Genomic DNA, 17,655 nt, shown 5'->3' with positions numbered 1-17,655 from the left:
ACCAAATCAAAGCTGCAGCTCCTCTTCTACCTGAGCAGTTGAGTCCAACAGCTTTGCCAGGTGAGCAGGTGTTTCTAGCTGAGTCTGAGCTTCTACAGTCCTGGAGAGCAGACTCATTTCCTTCACACTGGAACTCTTTGGTCCACATTGGAGCCTTCCCTTCGCCATAGAGCGCCCCCTGGAGGACTGAAGGAGCCCCACAGCCCAGCTCCCTACAGACCACCTCTGCATCCTGCTGGTCAAAGTCATCTTCACACACTGAGGACCACTGCTGGTTAGACTGGTTAGTCTGGTTAGACTTCACCTCCAGTCTGCCTGAACACAGACTGGCCCCACTGACCAGTCTGACAGAGTCTGGAGAGAGAGAGAGAGAGAGAGAGAGGGAGAGGGAGAGAGAGAGAGAGAGAGAGAGAGAGAGAGAATTTCTGAATATTAAATAGACCTTTATTTCTACACAACTCAAGTTAAACTGGTTCTGCAGTTATTAAAAGTTACAAGACACAATTATGAAAAAAAAAGCCCAGACCAGAAAACCTAAAGATAAAAATCAAAACTTCAGAACCAAAGACTTCTTTCTCACAGAGCACAGCCCAATGTGCATGCCCCAAAGAGACGTCTGTCTTCTTGATCAATTTGTAAAACTAAAATGCTCTCCTGAACCAAGCCAGCAACCCAGTACTATGTCCTCTGACTCCTTACCCCAACACAATTTTTCCTGGTTTTCCACATAGATAATTTGCATAGCCCTGAAAGGAAGTTCAGAAGCATGTGCACAGATTTCTTCCTTGCAGTTTATTGTGGGGCATAAATGAAAAGAGAAAAAGAAAATTGTTCACCTAAACCCATAACTAGAGGAAGCTGAACCAGTCTGGAACACTGAATAAACGGTTGGTGTATTGTTTGTGTGTGAGCAGTAAGGTGTGCTATGACTGAGGTGCACCTGATACCTGTTTGCAGCTATAGACCCATGTACAATTGTCCAGGTCAGCTGACCATTTGTCAATGAGGGCTTTGTACAGGGACTGCAAACAGCAGCTCAAGGAAGTTCCCACGTGAAAAAATCAGTCCACCTCAACACCTTCACCCCTGTCAGAGAGCACAAGTTTTAAAACTTCACACTGATATACTAAGCTGCTTTTTTTTGCCAGAATCTCAAAGTCTCCCAATTCTGGGGTCTTCAGAAACAGCCAGATGTCCCCCTCATCCTGTCACTGTCCCACAGCAGGAGACAGCCAGGAAAGGAAAGACATACTAAGTCATGATCACTGTGGTCAGATTCAGTCTTCATGTGGTCTTCTAGCAGGGAAGCACAAACCTCCTCCGCCAGCCTCAGCAGCAGTCTGTTGGACCTGATGTTCAGAAGTTCAGAAAATTGAGGAATGGAGGTGTTCATGAAATGACACAGCTTAACACAGACTCTCACAGTCTGGAAATCAGGTCGACAGAAGACAGGGCCTGAGAGGTGACAGAGTAACATTCCTGGAGTCATCACAGGTTTACGATAGGAAGTCAAAACCTACCCACCCGCAGAACAGTCTGGTAAAAAAGTGTCAGAGAAGTCAAAGGACTGGGGCTGAAGCAGGAACTGTTTGTCATATCCTAAACATGTAGCCTTCCTCAACAGTAAACAGGCAGTGTTTACCTATGGTAGGACAAAGCTGTAAAGCTGTTTCTCATCCTCCCTCCTGTACTAGCAGGTGCAGTACCACAATCTTTTGCTGCCCTGACCAGAAAAAATCCACAGCTGCCCTCTGAATCACTTCAATCAGGCTCCCTGGTGGAGGCAGGACTGTGGGTCTGTGCTAAAGGGCCGAGGTAACCAAGTTACTGATGATCAAAACCTTCCTGCTGTAGGAAAGCTCGTTTTCTGGTCATTTTGGGGTTTGCTTGTCTGCCCGCTGCCCAACATAAGTTAACTTTTTCCCAGTTCACTTTCGCTGAAGATGCTGTCTTATGCATGTTTAAACCCCTAGCCATGAGCTCCACATCTCTCTGGTCTCTAACAAACATTAATATCATCAGGATAAGGTGACACCAACAGCGAGGGGCACTGAGCCAACCCTGGTAGCATAGGTCCCAACAGCCTGGATCTAAATCTGTTCAAAAGATGCTCAACAACCAAGGAGAATAGCTATTCAGCACTAGTACATCCCTGTCTAATGGTCCTCTGCACTTGCCTTTCACCAAACAAAAAGCTTCCTTGTACAAAAAACTAATCAGTGACACAAAACCATCTCCAAAACCAAAAACTCTTAAAGTGGGGAAAAAGAAAACCACGATCAACTCTATAAAATGGCTTCTTCTGATCTAATGACATGACTCAAACATCAATATTGTACAGTTTGGAAACATCAAATAAGTTTTTCATGTCAAGAAGACTGTCCATGATGGATCTGTTCAATAGACAGTAGGACTGGTGTCTGTGGATAATTAAATCAATTAAGTCTTTAAACTTGCTGGTGAGCATTTTGGAGAGAAGTTTGTAGTCTTTGCATAACAAAGTCACTGGACTCCAGTTCTAAGTAAAGCCACATCTCATGTTTTGGTTAGGAGAGAAAGCACTGCAGGAAAACAGGATGTCAGTAAAAAGTCTCTCAGAGAACCCTCCAGCAGTACCTCCCACAGATCAACCCCTAAACACTCCCACAAGTGGTTAGGTAAGTCTAAAAGCCAGCCTGTCCAGTCCAGGAACTCTGGCAGGAGGCATCTGACCGACAGCAACAGTTCCTCTAGGGGGAGACTGACATCCAGAGCAACCCTGCCTTCAGAACCCAGCTGATGATACCCCTGCAGTAGCACAAAATTTCTATTGCAGTCCTCCATCCTGAAGAGAGCACTGTAGAACTCAACAGCATGCTGTCTCGTCAAATCTGGGTCAGTGGGCACTGTACTATCCAGGAGGCAGAGACAGACCATTTGTTTGATTTGAGAGAATTACTTCTCCTGGTTAAAGAAAAAAGAGGTGGGAACATCCAACAATTAATGATCAATATATCTAAATACTTAATTTATTGAGACTGAGACCCATGAAGATGGCAGTAACATCCCCAAGTCCTACGATGTCTTAAGTTCCTTCAACTTTGTGGTCCTCCAATCTAACATGTCAACATGTTAATGGTCGCTGCCGGTGGTATGATCCCATCACAACATCATCTCTAGTTTGACTTTGAGAGAGACAGAAGCACTGATCTTCTATGAACAAGACCACTACTTTATATCTTAGGAAATATTGTCCCATATAACTTTACAGTTCAGTCCAAAGGAAATCTTTGACTGTCAGCATGACAGACCAAGGAACACACAGGAATTACTGTTAGAAATTATATCACTGATGGACTTACCTAAGCAGGTGATCTCCAGGAAGTTGGCACTGGATTTTGATGATGCACAATGTCTCAGAGAACATCTATGAACACAACTATAATACATCTCCCATACAGATCTGACTGAGGACCCTGTTATCGATCTTATAGAAATGGCAGAGCCACAGTCCAGTTTTCTACAAAAAACAGCTGCTTCATTCAATGTCCAGTCAACTATCAGATGAGTCACTGGTCTCCACTCTTCCCGATATTTCATCTCCAGTGTTCCAGAACAGCGACTGGATCCTCCCACCAACCTGACAGGTTCTGAACAGAAACAAGAGAGTCATCAGAGAAAGAATAAAGTGAATTTCATTACAACAGAAATGAACCAAATCAAAGCTGCAGCTCCTCTTCTACCTGAGCAGGTGAGTTCAACAGCTTTGCCAGGTGAGCAGGTGTTTCTAGCTGAGTCTGAGCTTCTACAGTTCAGGAGAGCAGACTCATTTCCTGCACACTGGAACTCTTTGGTCCACATTGGAGCCTCCACTTCTCCATAGAGCGCCCCCTGGAGGACTGAAGGAGCCTCATACCCCAGCTCCCTACAGACCACCTCTGCATCCTGCTGGTCAAAGTCATCTTCACACACTGGGGACCACTGCTGGTTAGACCTCACCTCCAGTCTGCCTGAACACAGACTGGTCCCATTCACCAGCCGGACAGAGTCTGGGGAGAGAGAGGGAGAGAGAGAGAGAGAGATGCTTATTTTGTCCTGATCTATTATGTTTCTTTGTATGAAATGTAATTCTTCAATAACAGGACATTCAACTTTGGTAATAATGTAACTCTAACATTCATGTCAATGATGCTTATTTGAATTTAAGAAAGACAGAGGCACTGAGTTTCTAGGAACATCTTTTACGATGTCATTGTCCTGCACAACTTTACAGTTCAGTCTTATCAAACACACTGACTATAAATCTGACAGTGGAAGGGAAATACCTGAACCATTACTGTCAAAGATGATACCACTGATGGAATTACCTAAACATGTGAGCACCGAGCTGTCAGAAGAGAAATATGGTCTGAGACAGTCCCTCAAATCAGATCCAGAATGAAGACATTCAGACCTGATTTGATATACAGGTCTGGACTCCACTGTCGATTTGATTGAAACTGAAGAGCCACAGTCCAGCTTTCTACAGATTACAGCTGCTTCCTTCAGGGTCCAGACATAACCGTAAACTGGTTTCCACTCTCCCTGTTTCACCTCCAGTGTCCCAGTACAACGACTGGATCCTCCCACCAACCTGACAGGTGCTGAACAGAAACAAGAGAAACATCAGTAAAAGAATTAAATGAGTGTCAGTAGAACAGAAATGAACCAAATCAAAGCTGCAGCTCCTCTTCTACCTGAGCAGGTGAGTCCAACAGCTTTGCCAGGTGGGCAGGTGTTTCTAGCTGAGTCTGAGCTTCTACAGTCCAGGAGAGCAGACTCATGGCCTCCACACTGGAACTCTTTGGTCCACATTGGAGCCTCCCCTTCTCCATAGAGCGCCCCCTGAAGGACTGAAGGAGCCCCACAGCCCAGCTCCCTACAGACCACCTCTGCATCCTCCTGGTTAAAGTCATCTTCACACACTGAGGACCACTGCTGGTTAGACTTCACCTCCAGTCTGCCTGAACATGTGCTGGTCCCACTGACCAGCCTGACAGAGTCTGGAGAGAGAAAAAGAGAGAAAAGCACCATCTAGAAACCTGTTTTGGTCTAAAAGGGACTGCTCTACACCTGCTACATTCATACCTGTCCAACAATAACTGTTATAGGAAATACTGTTGACTGTCTTAACTGTAGGACTCAAGGACCATTCTTAGCCTACTGCTGTTCTCAGCATACATGCTTCCTCTTAGCAAGATCATCATTTCCCATCACTGTTATTTGGATGACATACAGCTACCTCTTCAGTAACTCCAGTTGTTCAGATAACCTCTTTGCCTCCCTTACACATATTAATTATTGGATGCCCAAAACTTTTTCAAACTGATTGATGAAAAATCTTATAGCCATTGAGATTTGAGATTTTTTTAAAATGGGACATACATATTAATGAACATTTCCATGTAAATATGTTTGAGATTGTAGCCAAGGCTAATTTCCATCTCTAGTCCCATTGACAGGTTGGTGTTCACAGAAAAAAAATGTAACAATAAGAGAAATACTAATATAGAAAGATTAGAAAAGAAAATGGGAAGAAGAAAAGAAAAAAGTTTGATCAAAGAACACAAACAAGGCAATGAAATAAAAGGCAGTAAAATTTTTGATTGCAGACCAGACTTCTTCCACAGTGATAAAAGTTTGTCAAATATTAAAGTGCAAGGTGCTAAGTGCTATAGTTTCCCATTAAAGTGCTATGTGCTGATTTTATTGCATACTGCCCGATTTCATATGACCTTAAAGTGTTTACTGCTTAGTGGATTGCACGCTTCCCTATTGCACATGTTGGTGTTATTGCATGTTGCTCGATCTCATAATGTGTGAAGAACTAGTTAAATTGCGCAACGCCCATTACACAGTATAAAGTCACATGGGGTTGCTTGTCTGGTCTGTTTTCAATAATAAATAGGTACCATCACATCTGGATCAACATCATCAACATTCGTTTTCTTTGATATGAACATACAGATTGTTTTTGAAACATTAAGGTGCAGCTGAGAACACTGCAACCAGCCTGACACGTTAATCATTGCTGACGACAATTCCTGTGCAGCTTGTTGTTTGTTTCTTGCATGAACATACACAACAGCATCATCAGCATATAACTGGCATCGTACATTGAATGGACAGCAGCTTGGAAGATCGTTTATGAACATACCAAATAATAAAGGTCCTAAAACCGAACCTTGTGGAACACCAAGATCATTTTCACAACACATGGATGTTATGTTGTGTACTCTATGATTCCATCCAGTTCATAGCATATGAAGAAAAGTTGAAATGGGACAGTCATTAAAATCTGGTGACTGACATTATCAAATGCCTTCCTAAAGTTGAGGGAAACTGCTCCTATTACACCATCTTTGTCAATCGCAGACTCCAAAAAAAAAAAGCAAATGGCTGTTTCAGTTGAATGATATTTTCTAAAGTCAAACTGCATCGGATACCTGATACCCGTGGAGCATAAGGGCAAAAGCTCACTTGATCTTGATTTTCAGTGTGAATACAGACCGTGAAAGCGGGGCCTCACGATCCTTCTGACTTTTTGGGTTTTAAGCAGGAGGTGTCAGAAAAGTTACCACAGGGATAACTGGCTTGTGGCGGCCAAGCTTTCATAATAGACAATGATTGAGGTGTTTGATTAGTTGCTCAGCTATACATTTTTTGGCTATCTTGGAGACTGCTGGGAGGATGCTTATTGGTTTGTAGTTACTAAGTTCTGTAGGTGCTCCAGATTTAAGGATTGGTGTAATTATTGATAATTTCCAAGAAGCTGGAAAGGCACCGTCAGTTATAGAATCATTTATAATAATGGTAATTGGGGCAGTAAGTGCTTGTTTATGTTTTTTGAGGAACATGGTATCCATACCAAATGCATCTTTGGCTTTTGAGTTTTTTAGACTGTTTATGATCCTGTCAATTTCAAACTCAGACACAGTACACAAATCAGAGACTGGAGCACCATTATTCAATGGAATTATAGTATGAACCTCAGAGTCTGGCCTTTGTGTTAAGTTCTTGATGGAATCTACAAAATACTTATTAAAGGCTGCCGCAATCTTATTTGGATCATTAGTTCTTTCTTCTTTTAGTTGAATTTCCCTGATGCTCCTGCTTGCTGCACTGTTTCCTGATAGTTTCTTTATGTTTGTCCAGATCTCCTTGGTATTACCTTTTGCATTTTTTATTACAGTAATAAAAAGGCTGCTTTTGCATTTCTGATTTCCTTTGTGACTTTGTTTCTGAGTGAGGTAAAGATTTGTGTCATGTACGCCTTTTGTTTTAAGAGCAGTCTTGAGAGCATGGTCTCGCTGTTTTATTAGTAACCAAATATCACTATTTAGCCAGGGCAGATGATTTTTCTGTGGTTCAACCTTAATTTCTTTCATAAATTTACATGTTGTATCTTGGATTATCGCCATGAATACATTACAGTTTTCATCAATCTGATCATGTGAGAGGTAATCAGACCAAGTAATTGCCTCCAGCACATTTTTTAAGTTGTTTATTTCACTTTTGGGTACTCTTGACTGCTCAAGTGATTTTCTGATGGGACAGACAAACCTGTTTTTTCGATAATTTCCTTGAAAAAAGGATCAAATTGTGGTCGGATAGACCTGTGATCATGTTATATGTTTTCTTTTCTATTCTTTCACTCTTGTTACTAAAAACTAGATCAATACATGTTTCAGAAGATTTGCTTATTCTAGTTGGTCCTTTGATAATTGTACTAGGTCAAAACTATTAGTTAGTGATTTAAGACATTTACAATTTGATTTGTCAATCCAGTTTATATTAAAATCTCCAAATAAAATAATCTCCTTCTTCCAGTTACATTCACTTAGAACATCCTTTAGTTCATCATAAAAAGCGCTGGGGGTTGATGGATGTCTATAGATTCTATAGAAAGACATTTGTGGGGAGAGAGGTATGTTAAGCCCAATGCATTCTAAGTTATTTTCAGATAACCATTCTATTTGTTTACACATAAGATTTTCCTTCACATAAAACAACACCCCTCCACCTCTACCCTCCGACCTGTCTTTTCTTAACATGTTATACCCTGGTACACTTAGTCCAGCCATTGTACAGTTTGCACGTAGCCAGGACTCAGTAATACATAAAAAATCTAAGTTCGATAAATTTCTGTCAGAGATGATATCACTCATGGACTTGCCTGAGCAGTTGATCTCCAAAATTTTGTGAAAGGAAGATGCTGTCACATAGTCCTTCAGAGCAGACCCAGAATGAACAAATTTCGGTGCCATCTGCCATACAGATCTTTGCTGGTTTCTCTCTATTATAGACACAGCAGAGCCACAGTCCAGTCCTGTGCAAATAACAGTTGCCTCCTTCAGGGTCCAGTCATAACCATAAACTGGTCTCCACTCTCCCTGTTTCACCTCCAGTGTTCCAGAACAGCGACTGGATCCTCCCACCAACCTGACAGGTGCTGAACAGAAACAAGAGAGTCATCAGTAAAAGAATAAAGTGTGTTTCAGCAGAAAAGAAATGAACCAAAACAAAGCTGCAGCTCCTCTTCTACCTGAGCAGGTGAGTCCAACAGCTTTGCCAGGTGAGCAGGTGTTTCTAGCTGAGTCTGAGCTTCTACAGTCCAGGAGAGCAGACTCATGGCCTCCACACTGGAACTCTTTGGTCCACATTGGAGCCTCCCCTTCTCCATAGAGCGCCCCCTGGAGGACTGAAGGAGCCCCACAGCCCAGCTCCCTACAGACCACCTCTGCATCCTGCTGGTCAAAGTCATCTTCACACACTGAGGACCACTGCTGGTTAGACTTCACCTCCAGTCTGCCTGAACACAGATTGGTCCCATTGACCAGCCTGACAGAGTCTGGAGGGAGAGAGAGAGAAAGAGAGAGAGAGAGAGAGAGAGAGAAAGATTTGCATATAATTTGTCTGTAACAAAACTATTCAAATGTGTATAAGTCTCCAATTGTTTCAAAAAAAAAAAAAACCTGAACTCCATGTAATTTTTCTGATGACACATACAACCAGTTTCCTCCTAACAGTACATTGAGTAGCTGCCACTTTGCTGGACTACTTTTTCTGTGACCCACACCCAAAATAAAACTGATCAAATAAAGTTTTCACCAAAGTGGGTTAAAATTTTGAGGAAGCTGCCAAGTCTGTGACACTGAAAGAACAGTAAAACAGAGAGCGTTAATTTTCTGTGGGAATGTCTAAAATATGAAATTATTTGATATGAAATTAAATAAAGTCTGCCTCTCTGACTGTTACTATCACATTACATGCCATTGTTGGCAGAGAAGTAGTCATTGATGGACTTACCTGAGCAGGTGATCATCAGTTTTGAAGAGGCAACATTTAATGCTGCACAGTCACTCAGAGAAGATTCAAAACAGTAAGACATGATAGACCACATATACGCTCTATGTGAAGTCTCTTTTATTTCCATTGAAACAACAGAGCCACAGTCCAACTGTTTACATATTACAGCTGCTCTCTGCAAGTTCCAGTAAGCCATCACTGGTCTCCACTCTCCTTCACGTTTCAACTTCAGGGTTCCAGTACAGCGACTGGATCCTGCCACCAACCTGATAGATTCTGAACACAAACAAGAGAAACATCAGTAAAAGAATAAAATGTAAAACAACGGAAAAGACAAATGTTCTCATGTAATTCTTCATTTATTTATTTTTCAGCATACCGTTCTGATTGTTGATTTCTTCTGCCTGGGGACCTGAGTCAGAAAATGAGAAAATAAACATCAGTATGATGTAGTCAAGCTTCTAGAAAGACAATCTTCCCCCACCTTTCTCTCTCTCAGTCCAAATGAACTCTCCCGTCAGCACACAGGAGAGTTTGGTGAGATTTACTGCCATTGAAACCATTTAAAGGTCTTTGTGAATGAGAAGGCTCAGAAACCTGAATGAGGGGGTTTGGGTAGGTAGGTGCAATGCTAGTGCTAGCTGATTTATGAGTGTTTCCTTTAGTACAATTTACTTGAATCAATAGTGAAACTGCTTTCACTCATTTTAAACATTTCCACATGTGCAGTAATATCACTGCAGCAAATGTTAAGATTTCTGGACAAAAATAAAAACTGTAATTATAAGCGTGACAGGACAGAGGAAACTCTCAAAGACAAACAGAGCTAAACTTTTAACTTCTGAAACTTTTTTAGACAAGTCTTTTTGAAGTCAGGATTTATAAGGAGAACAGCTGCTTTACTCAAAACAGTTTTACTGAATGAACCTGGACTGTGTGTGTGTGTGTGTGTGTGTGTGTGTGTGTGTTTGTGTGTGTGTGTGTGTGTGTGTGTGTGGATATGTAGAAGAACATTAGATCTGCTGATATTTTGGGGCCTTTTTGCCTTTATTGGATAAGACAGCTGAAGAGCAGACAGGAAACGGGATGACACGCAGCAAAGGGCCACAGGCAGAAGTCGAACCAGCGGCCACTGCAGAAGATTAACAGCCTCAGTACATGGGGCGCACGCTCTACCAACTGAGCTATAGAGCCACCCTGGATCTGCTGACCAATCTTGACAGCATGTCAGGAGATTTAATTTCAAAATCACTGCCTGCCTGATGTCCCAATGTTACCAGATGTCCACCTTTGCTATGGCCAGATGTCTCTTTGTGCTCATGAAGGCTTTTTGGGTCTGCAGGGTCTGGAAGTTTAGGTGTATTCTTTCTGAAAGCAGCCCTACACTGCAGCTATCATCCTGCACCACTATTCCCATCTGTCAGTGACCATTCAAATATTTCATATTTAAGAACAGTTTATTTGTATGTCTAATTGGTGGTGTGGTCCTTCCTCATGAATGTAAACATAAGGAAAATCATCCATCTAAGATAGTAGTTTCAATAAAATATATTTTATAACATGAATGCTGAGACCTGGTTCAGTAATGTTTTGCAGTGATGCAGATGGAAGCATCTGGACACATTTTCATGAACATTACTGTTGCATTTCTAGATCCATACAGATGGACACCTGAGTCCTACCTGAGCTCCAGAGCAACACCAAGACCACCATCAATATGTGATCCATGTCCAGCATCATCAGAACTAGACGTTCACCGTCTGACTTTGGCTCGTGTCTTCTTGTAAATTCTGCTGAGTTCTGTCACTGAGCTGTGAACCAGAGGGGACAAACAGAAACAGATAATTATTGGATACTCCAACAAGAAGTTCTTAGGTCTTCTGAGACCCAGATAGTTTAAAGCAGTGGTTCCCAAATGGTGGGTTTCTGGTCATTAGATGTGTGAAAATAAGTCTTGGATTTTATTTTGTTGTCCCTGACAACTACACTAAACTAAATTTGATAAATAGTTAAAGATTGTTTTGTTTTGGCCAATAACATATGAAAACCAACACATAAGAAAAATAATGCACAAAAATTATAAATCCCAACCCCAATGGTAAACTGGTATTTTTTCCCATGATTCAGTCAAGTTCAGTCTATTGTCTTTTAGTTTACTACTTAGGTTGCATATGTCTGTAGGTTTTAAGCCTTGAGTTCTTATCAGAACAATTGAAGAAACTGAGATCCTGCTCCACACACACACGGCAAACTAAGGAGCCATGTCATTGTTAAATTTTCCAAGAATTGATTTTCGATTTTGAGAAAATTTGAATTGATCATCTGTCCACTACAGTGGACATCATCCGTCACTAGCTATATTTCAACTACCATTCATTTGAACAAAGTTGTAGTGAACAGCCTTCCCAACGCGCACATTTTCATTCACAGCTGTGAAATATCTCCAAATGAAGCTCCTCTTTTGTTTGCCTATCACTATCAGATTAAAGTGGTCAGGGTGCACACTGCGGCGCCCTGCGCGGGTGTGACGTGTGTGTGGTTTGAGTGCAAACAGACACAGACAGCAGCGGAGGAGCAAAGAGCACATGCACTACACAACTGAACGATGTTGGCACAGACAACTCTGCTCTTTGATGAGATAAAAACAGCAACATGTAGAAGAAAAAAGATGAAATGGATCCCTACTTTGGGATCGATGGATTGACGCCAGAATCAATCTTCAAAATTTAGATGTAGTATCAGAAGTGTTAATATTTTGGGATCGATCCACTCACTCCTAATGTCTAGGCATTGCTGGCTTGATCAAAAAACAAAAAACAAATCTGCATACAGCAGAATAGGATCAACTGTTAGTATTGTACACTATACTTCTTTATATGTATTAGCCTTTCAGCCAGTCCCAATATCACCCCTTGGCCCTACGCCTCTTTTTTTGTGTGTGCCCACGAAAGGTAGTGTGTCCTGTTTCTTTCTGGGATGGAGGGGTAGAGGACATCTAGCCCTCAAGTGTAAGCTCCAAATGGAGTAGAAGAGGAAAATACCCAGGATACATTGTGAACCGGTGCACAGAATTGCAACATGGCGACTGCTGCAGGCAAGGAAGCAAATAAGTAAAAATATAAAAAATAACCATGCAATTTTTTTAAAAACCATCAGAATGTCTTATTTTATTGTAGATGCACAGGAATATGTGATCATGTTGCTATGACAAGCATTTCAGAAAAGTCGCGATTCACTTGTGTGACATCAAACATGTAAAAATATTTTGAGAGTGACAGTAACATCAGTTATCTCTGAATTATCTCTGAATCTTTCCAAGCAGCATAGTCAGTAACAAGGATGACTGATAATTGTTGAAACTTTGACAATGTTGACTTATCATGGTAGAAAGCAACAGGCTGTAATATAGTATATATATAGTACTGTAATGTTAAAATCGTGTCGTAACATCTCAGGGACAAATGAGGTGCCTCATACGATTCCGGGCAGAAAATGAGCAACAGTTTACAAAAAAGAAAGAAAGAAAAAGAAAAAAAAGCTGCTTAACAACTATGGGAGTGAATGACCAGTGTACCAATGAATAAATATAGAACTCTGGTAACCATGATCCATCCATCCATCTTCAACTGCTTATCTGCGATCAGGCTGCGTAGATAACAGTTCCAAGCAGGGGACCCCAGACTTCCCTTTGCTCAGCTACATTAACCAACTCTGAGTGGGGGATCCTGAGGTGTTCCCAGACGAGGATGAAGATAAAATCCCTCCATCTAATAAACTTTGTAAATTAAACTGGCATCTTACAGTTCTGGCCGCACTTTCTTCATTACACTTATTCTTATTTTGGATTTCTTGCTTGAAGAAATTCAGAGCTGAATTGATCGTGCTTTTTGGGTGATGTGTTAAATAAAAGCTTTAAATTCGGTGTATATACCAGTTCAGGGTTAGGGGTGTGCCTGTGATGGGACACTACTTATATTATGTTATTTTTTCTGTAAATTCTAGTGTGCAGGTACGCACCAAATCTGAGTCAGGCAAGGTTCACAGTTTTTTCCCTCTTTCAGGAGATCAGTGAACTGAGGTCACACAATAGGGGTGTGTATCTCACTGATGGAGTGATTCAACACGTATCTCGATACATGTTCTATGATACGATATATCTTTAAATTTATAAATGGCCAATGATTCGGTTTGATTCAATTCAGCTCTGTCATGATACGATATGATATAATGCAATACAAGACAACGCAATGTGTGAATATTTACATTTTGATTCAACTAATGCTACATTTGTAGAGTGGTGTTAGTGTCAAAAAGAAATCCTGATAGTTTTACTAAATATAGTAACAGTAGAGACAGAGGAGGAGACATTACAGTGGTGTTAACATCTTATTATGAGTCTCATGTGTAAATGAGATCCTGTAGCCTAAATGAGAATCTGTGAACAAACTTTAGAACTGTTTAAAATATCAGTATTTCTGCAGTAAGATGATCTGCTGCTCTGTTTCGTTTGAAGAGTGCTGTGGTTTAGATTAGTGTGGAGGAACAGTGATGCTGTTAAGGTTCCACCAGGTGGGACCCAAAAAGCAGACAACATCAAAAAAGGTTTAATGAAATTAAACAAACGAAACAAGGGGTTACACAAATGCAGGGAGGTAAAAATCCAAGATCCAAGAAACAGAATCCACACAAAGGCAAATTCAAAAAAACAGTCCAGGGGAAAAAATACCACGGTGGAAACAGGAGGGAAACACAGGGGATGCAGGCTGACTGGCATCGAAAACAAACAAACTGAAACTGACACAGAGAAACACAGGGGCTAAAAAGACAGAACTAATGCTCAGCGTAAGTTCAATCAGGAAGACCTTCTATTACGCTGCCTTCATCCATAACTTTCCTTTACTCCGTCTCTCTCCTTCTATTCCCTCTAATCAGCTGATTGTGGGCGTTCACCTTCCTCTTTACTATCCAATCAGATTTTGCCACGGTCGCGATAGCCAGTCAATTTGCTGCTGCCAAACTTTAAATCGTCTCTGTCTTTGCTCCATCAGTTGTCATTCAGTCAGTCGCACGACCCTCCTCCAGTCATTGGACCCAGGCAGCCAGAAGATGTTCACCTCGATCCTCCCTGACGCCCTCTCCTCCAGTCTTCAGGTCCAGGCAGCAGCAGTCTGGAGCCACTTCACCTCATCAGTCTCTGCTTTGCACCTCATCATCACCAGTGTCTAGACCCCGGGGGGTTCTCTTCACTACAGCTTCATCACCCCCATTTATATATGTGCTTATTGTTTCACCTCAATGGGAAATTCATTGAAAATGAGAGACAGGTAGACAAACAGGTGAAACTAATGACAATCAAAAAAGACCAGGAAAACAGACAAAGACAGGAAGTAAAAACAAGACACACGAGGGAGGACCAGAACTACCAAAATAAAACAGGAAATGACCAACAAAACACCAAAACCATGACAGACGCTCCGTGTTGTCTGCTCTCACAGTGACATGACGTCTCTGTGGGTCAGACTCGTGTCTCTGTTCTCTGCTGTCAGACGCGTTTTGCAGCAGCGTGTCTCATTTTTCTCTTAATGATGCCCGCGCAGCAGATAGCACAACAACTCGCTCTGGCATTGTGGAAATCAGAAGCCTTGTCTTCTTCTTCTTATCTGGTGGCATCCCATTTCTTGGTAAAGATTTCAATCCCTACAGCTTGTGACTCCGTTTGAAGGGACAAGACAAGGCAGAGGTTGCTCCAAAGTGAGAGGTAGGGCCAAGAGACAGGAACTGAGATCATCAGTGAATGACCACAGTATTATCATCGAGCACACTATAAAATCACTACCTTTTCATAAAACAAACAAATTCTGGTCAATATAAATATGCCAAAACATATTTTTAACACAACTCAACACACGAACTGGCATCATCAATAAGATCATAACAGACATTATTTGAAGTAACACCATTATGGAGCGTCATATTCACAAATTCAATTCAATTTCATAAGCTAAGCTCTTCATTTGGCATTTAGCCTCAAAGCCAGACATCAGAGTCAAAATATTCTCCCACATGCAGCCCAGTTAACCCACAGCACCCAATAAGCTCTGTTTGCATGAAACTACATCACACAATTACATTCACAAATTGTAACTCAGAAAACTGCACTCTTCCTACTTTCCTCTCGGATTGTTTTTTGTTTCCCTGATAGATGCACTGAGGTGAATTAAACAACTCCTGTCTCTGTTGTCTTTCAGCAGTGAATTATTAACAAGGGACATAAAGTACTCACCAGTGTCCACACAGACTCTTCACTCAGAAAAGGACCTCAGCATCAACAAAGCATTGCTTCATCAGAGGTCTATTAAGATAACTTACAAAAAAAATGATAAAACTCCTCATTAATATGCAAAAGAAAGTTTCTTGCTCTTGCTGCTCTGTTTTCTCTCACTGCCTAAAGAGTTGCTCTTCTTCTGATGATAGAGAAGGTCTGATCTAAATGTGTGTAAGAGCGCCCCTCTGGCAAGCTTCAGTATTACAGGTGCAAATTAACCCTTTAGTTGCTGTTGAAACTACTGTGGGTTACAGAAGCATGACATACAGGTGCAGTAGTCAGTAGTTTAGGAAGTTTTCAGATCCATCACTCAAGTAGAAGTACTAACAACTGGAGGACTGTGTGTGCGTTGTGTGTTACGCCCTACCCTAGGTGGTGCTACTGGGGCAAACAACACACCACAATGACCCAAATAACACACAAAGAGACACCTTTAAAACAGCCAAATACATGGGATTTAATAACACAAATAATAAATAAAGATAGTAAATCAAGACTCAATCAAGACAATACCAGCAACAGGACACCTCTCACAGCAGTTTCACTGTCTACATCTGTGCAGTTTGTCACAGACATGAAACAAATCTGGTGCAGGGCAATTTTTTTTTCTTTAACTCTTTTCTCCCACTGTCCATCCATCCATCCCTCCATCTGCACAATGGGGAACTCATTGATTGTGTTCAGAAAATATTTATTTTCTTCTCTTCTCTACTTCTTTCTGTATAAAGATAGAACTTTTGGACACCACAGTGAATGCGAGCTGCAGCAGTTTGGTGACGGTGCCGTCACATGATGCTCCAGTGTGTACAGTAAATCAGATGTTATACTGCACTGCAAAAAAATCTGTGTTATAAGTTAAAGTCCTGCATTTAAGATGTCCGAGTATTTTCATGCCTAAAACTCTGGACCAAGGGTTTTTTTTTTGACACACTGTTTACAATTGTTCTGGGCCCCGTTTCCCAGAGCCTTCGTAGCACTATGTGCATCGTAAGTTGTATTTTAAGGTCTCAATAAAATGACTTTAATGAATTTCCATAGTTCATGATGTGAAGAATTATAGAATATCACTTCCTGAGACACAGGCAATAAACTGGCATTTCATCTTCACAGCTGTAGCAAAGGTCAAGCCGCATTCAGCATGCACAGTTTATATTTCATTATAAACAGATTAATAGACTAAAGTGATCCAGTTTTTAACACACAATTCTCCTTGTTAATATTTGCCTGAAATAGTCTGTCCAATGTGTTTTGACAGATACATTAATAACAAGTGCATTTCTCAGGCTAGAAAATTTTCCTTAAAATTTCTGGTGGATCAAACATGTCTGAGCACGTCAACAGAACATCTCGATGTTTCAGACTGTAGTGATGTTTGAAACTTGAGCTGGCAGAGTGGACACAACCCCCAGTGTTTCAGAGCAGAGAAAACTCATGATTTTGAGATCTAATTTTAATATTAGCAGTATTTTTAATCATTTGAATTTGACAGGATGGTTAATAACACACATTTCTGTGATATAATAAACTGAGAACACACATTTATTATTGCTTTATACTGACTTTAATGAGGTTTTACATTGTGTATGACAGTGAAAAGAGAAAGAGGGAAAAATATTTTGTACAGATACACTGACTGAGTGTGGGTATGTGTAAATCACTTAATCATGTGTTTCTCTTTATTTGTATAGTACTTTTCATACAAACATTTGTAGTGATTCACACAATGGAATGGAATAAGGAATATATGTAGGTGAGTGTATTAGATTAAAAATAGAGAATGACCTCCATACATCCTTGTTACATTATGCTATATTGTGAAATGAATTAAAATTATTAGCTCATCTGACAGAGATCAGATTTATTTTGTATTTAAATGACATCACTTTGAAATAACGGCTCAGAAGTGAGAATGTTGCCTTGACTGCTCTCGCCTCGTGTCTCTTCTTCTTCTTCCTCCACTTGCCTCTCAGGTGGGACTAAGACGTGAGGAGAGGAATCGTTTG

At 41.0% G+C, this 17,655-nt stretch overlaps 1 protein-coding gene across 1 annotated transcript in view; it reads right to left on the bottom strand.

The window, feature by feature from the left end:
- Positions 1-17,655, bottom strand: part of LOC146328717 (scavenger receptor cysteine-rich type 1 protein M160-like) — a 47,903-nt gene that overhangs the window by 20,071 nt on the left and 10,177 nt on the right. Inside the window, exons 9-15 of the mRNA XM_084717718.1 lie at positions 8,564-8,869; positions 8,195-8,470; positions 4,716-5,021; positions 4,347-4,622; positions 3,723-4,028; positions 3,342-3,629; positions 31-354 (exon numbers count right to left, since the gene is read on the bottom strand). Of these exons, the coding sequence (XP_084573844.1) occupies positions 31-354; positions 3,342-3,629; positions 3,723-4,028; positions 4,347-4,622; positions 4,716-5,021; positions 8,195-8,470; positions 8,564-8,869 (2,082 nt within the window). The remainder of the gene's footprint in view (positions 1-30; positions 355-3,341; positions 3,630-3,722; positions 4,029-4,346; positions 4,623-4,715; positions 5,022-8,194; positions 8,471-8,563; positions 8,870-17,655) is intronic.

Source organism: Lutjanus erythropterus, chromosome 4, assembly GCF_056507025.1.
Source record: "Lutjanus erythropterus isolate fLutEry1 chromosome 4, fLutEry1.hap2, whole genome shotgun sequence".
NCBI classification, from domain to species: Eukaryota; Metazoa; Chordata; class Actinopteri; order Lutjaniformes; family Lutjanidae; genus Lutjanus; species Lutjanus erythropterus.
The sequence above is the reverse complement of the archived record's forward strand: the minus strand, read 5'-3'. Positions and strand labels throughout refer to the sequence as shown.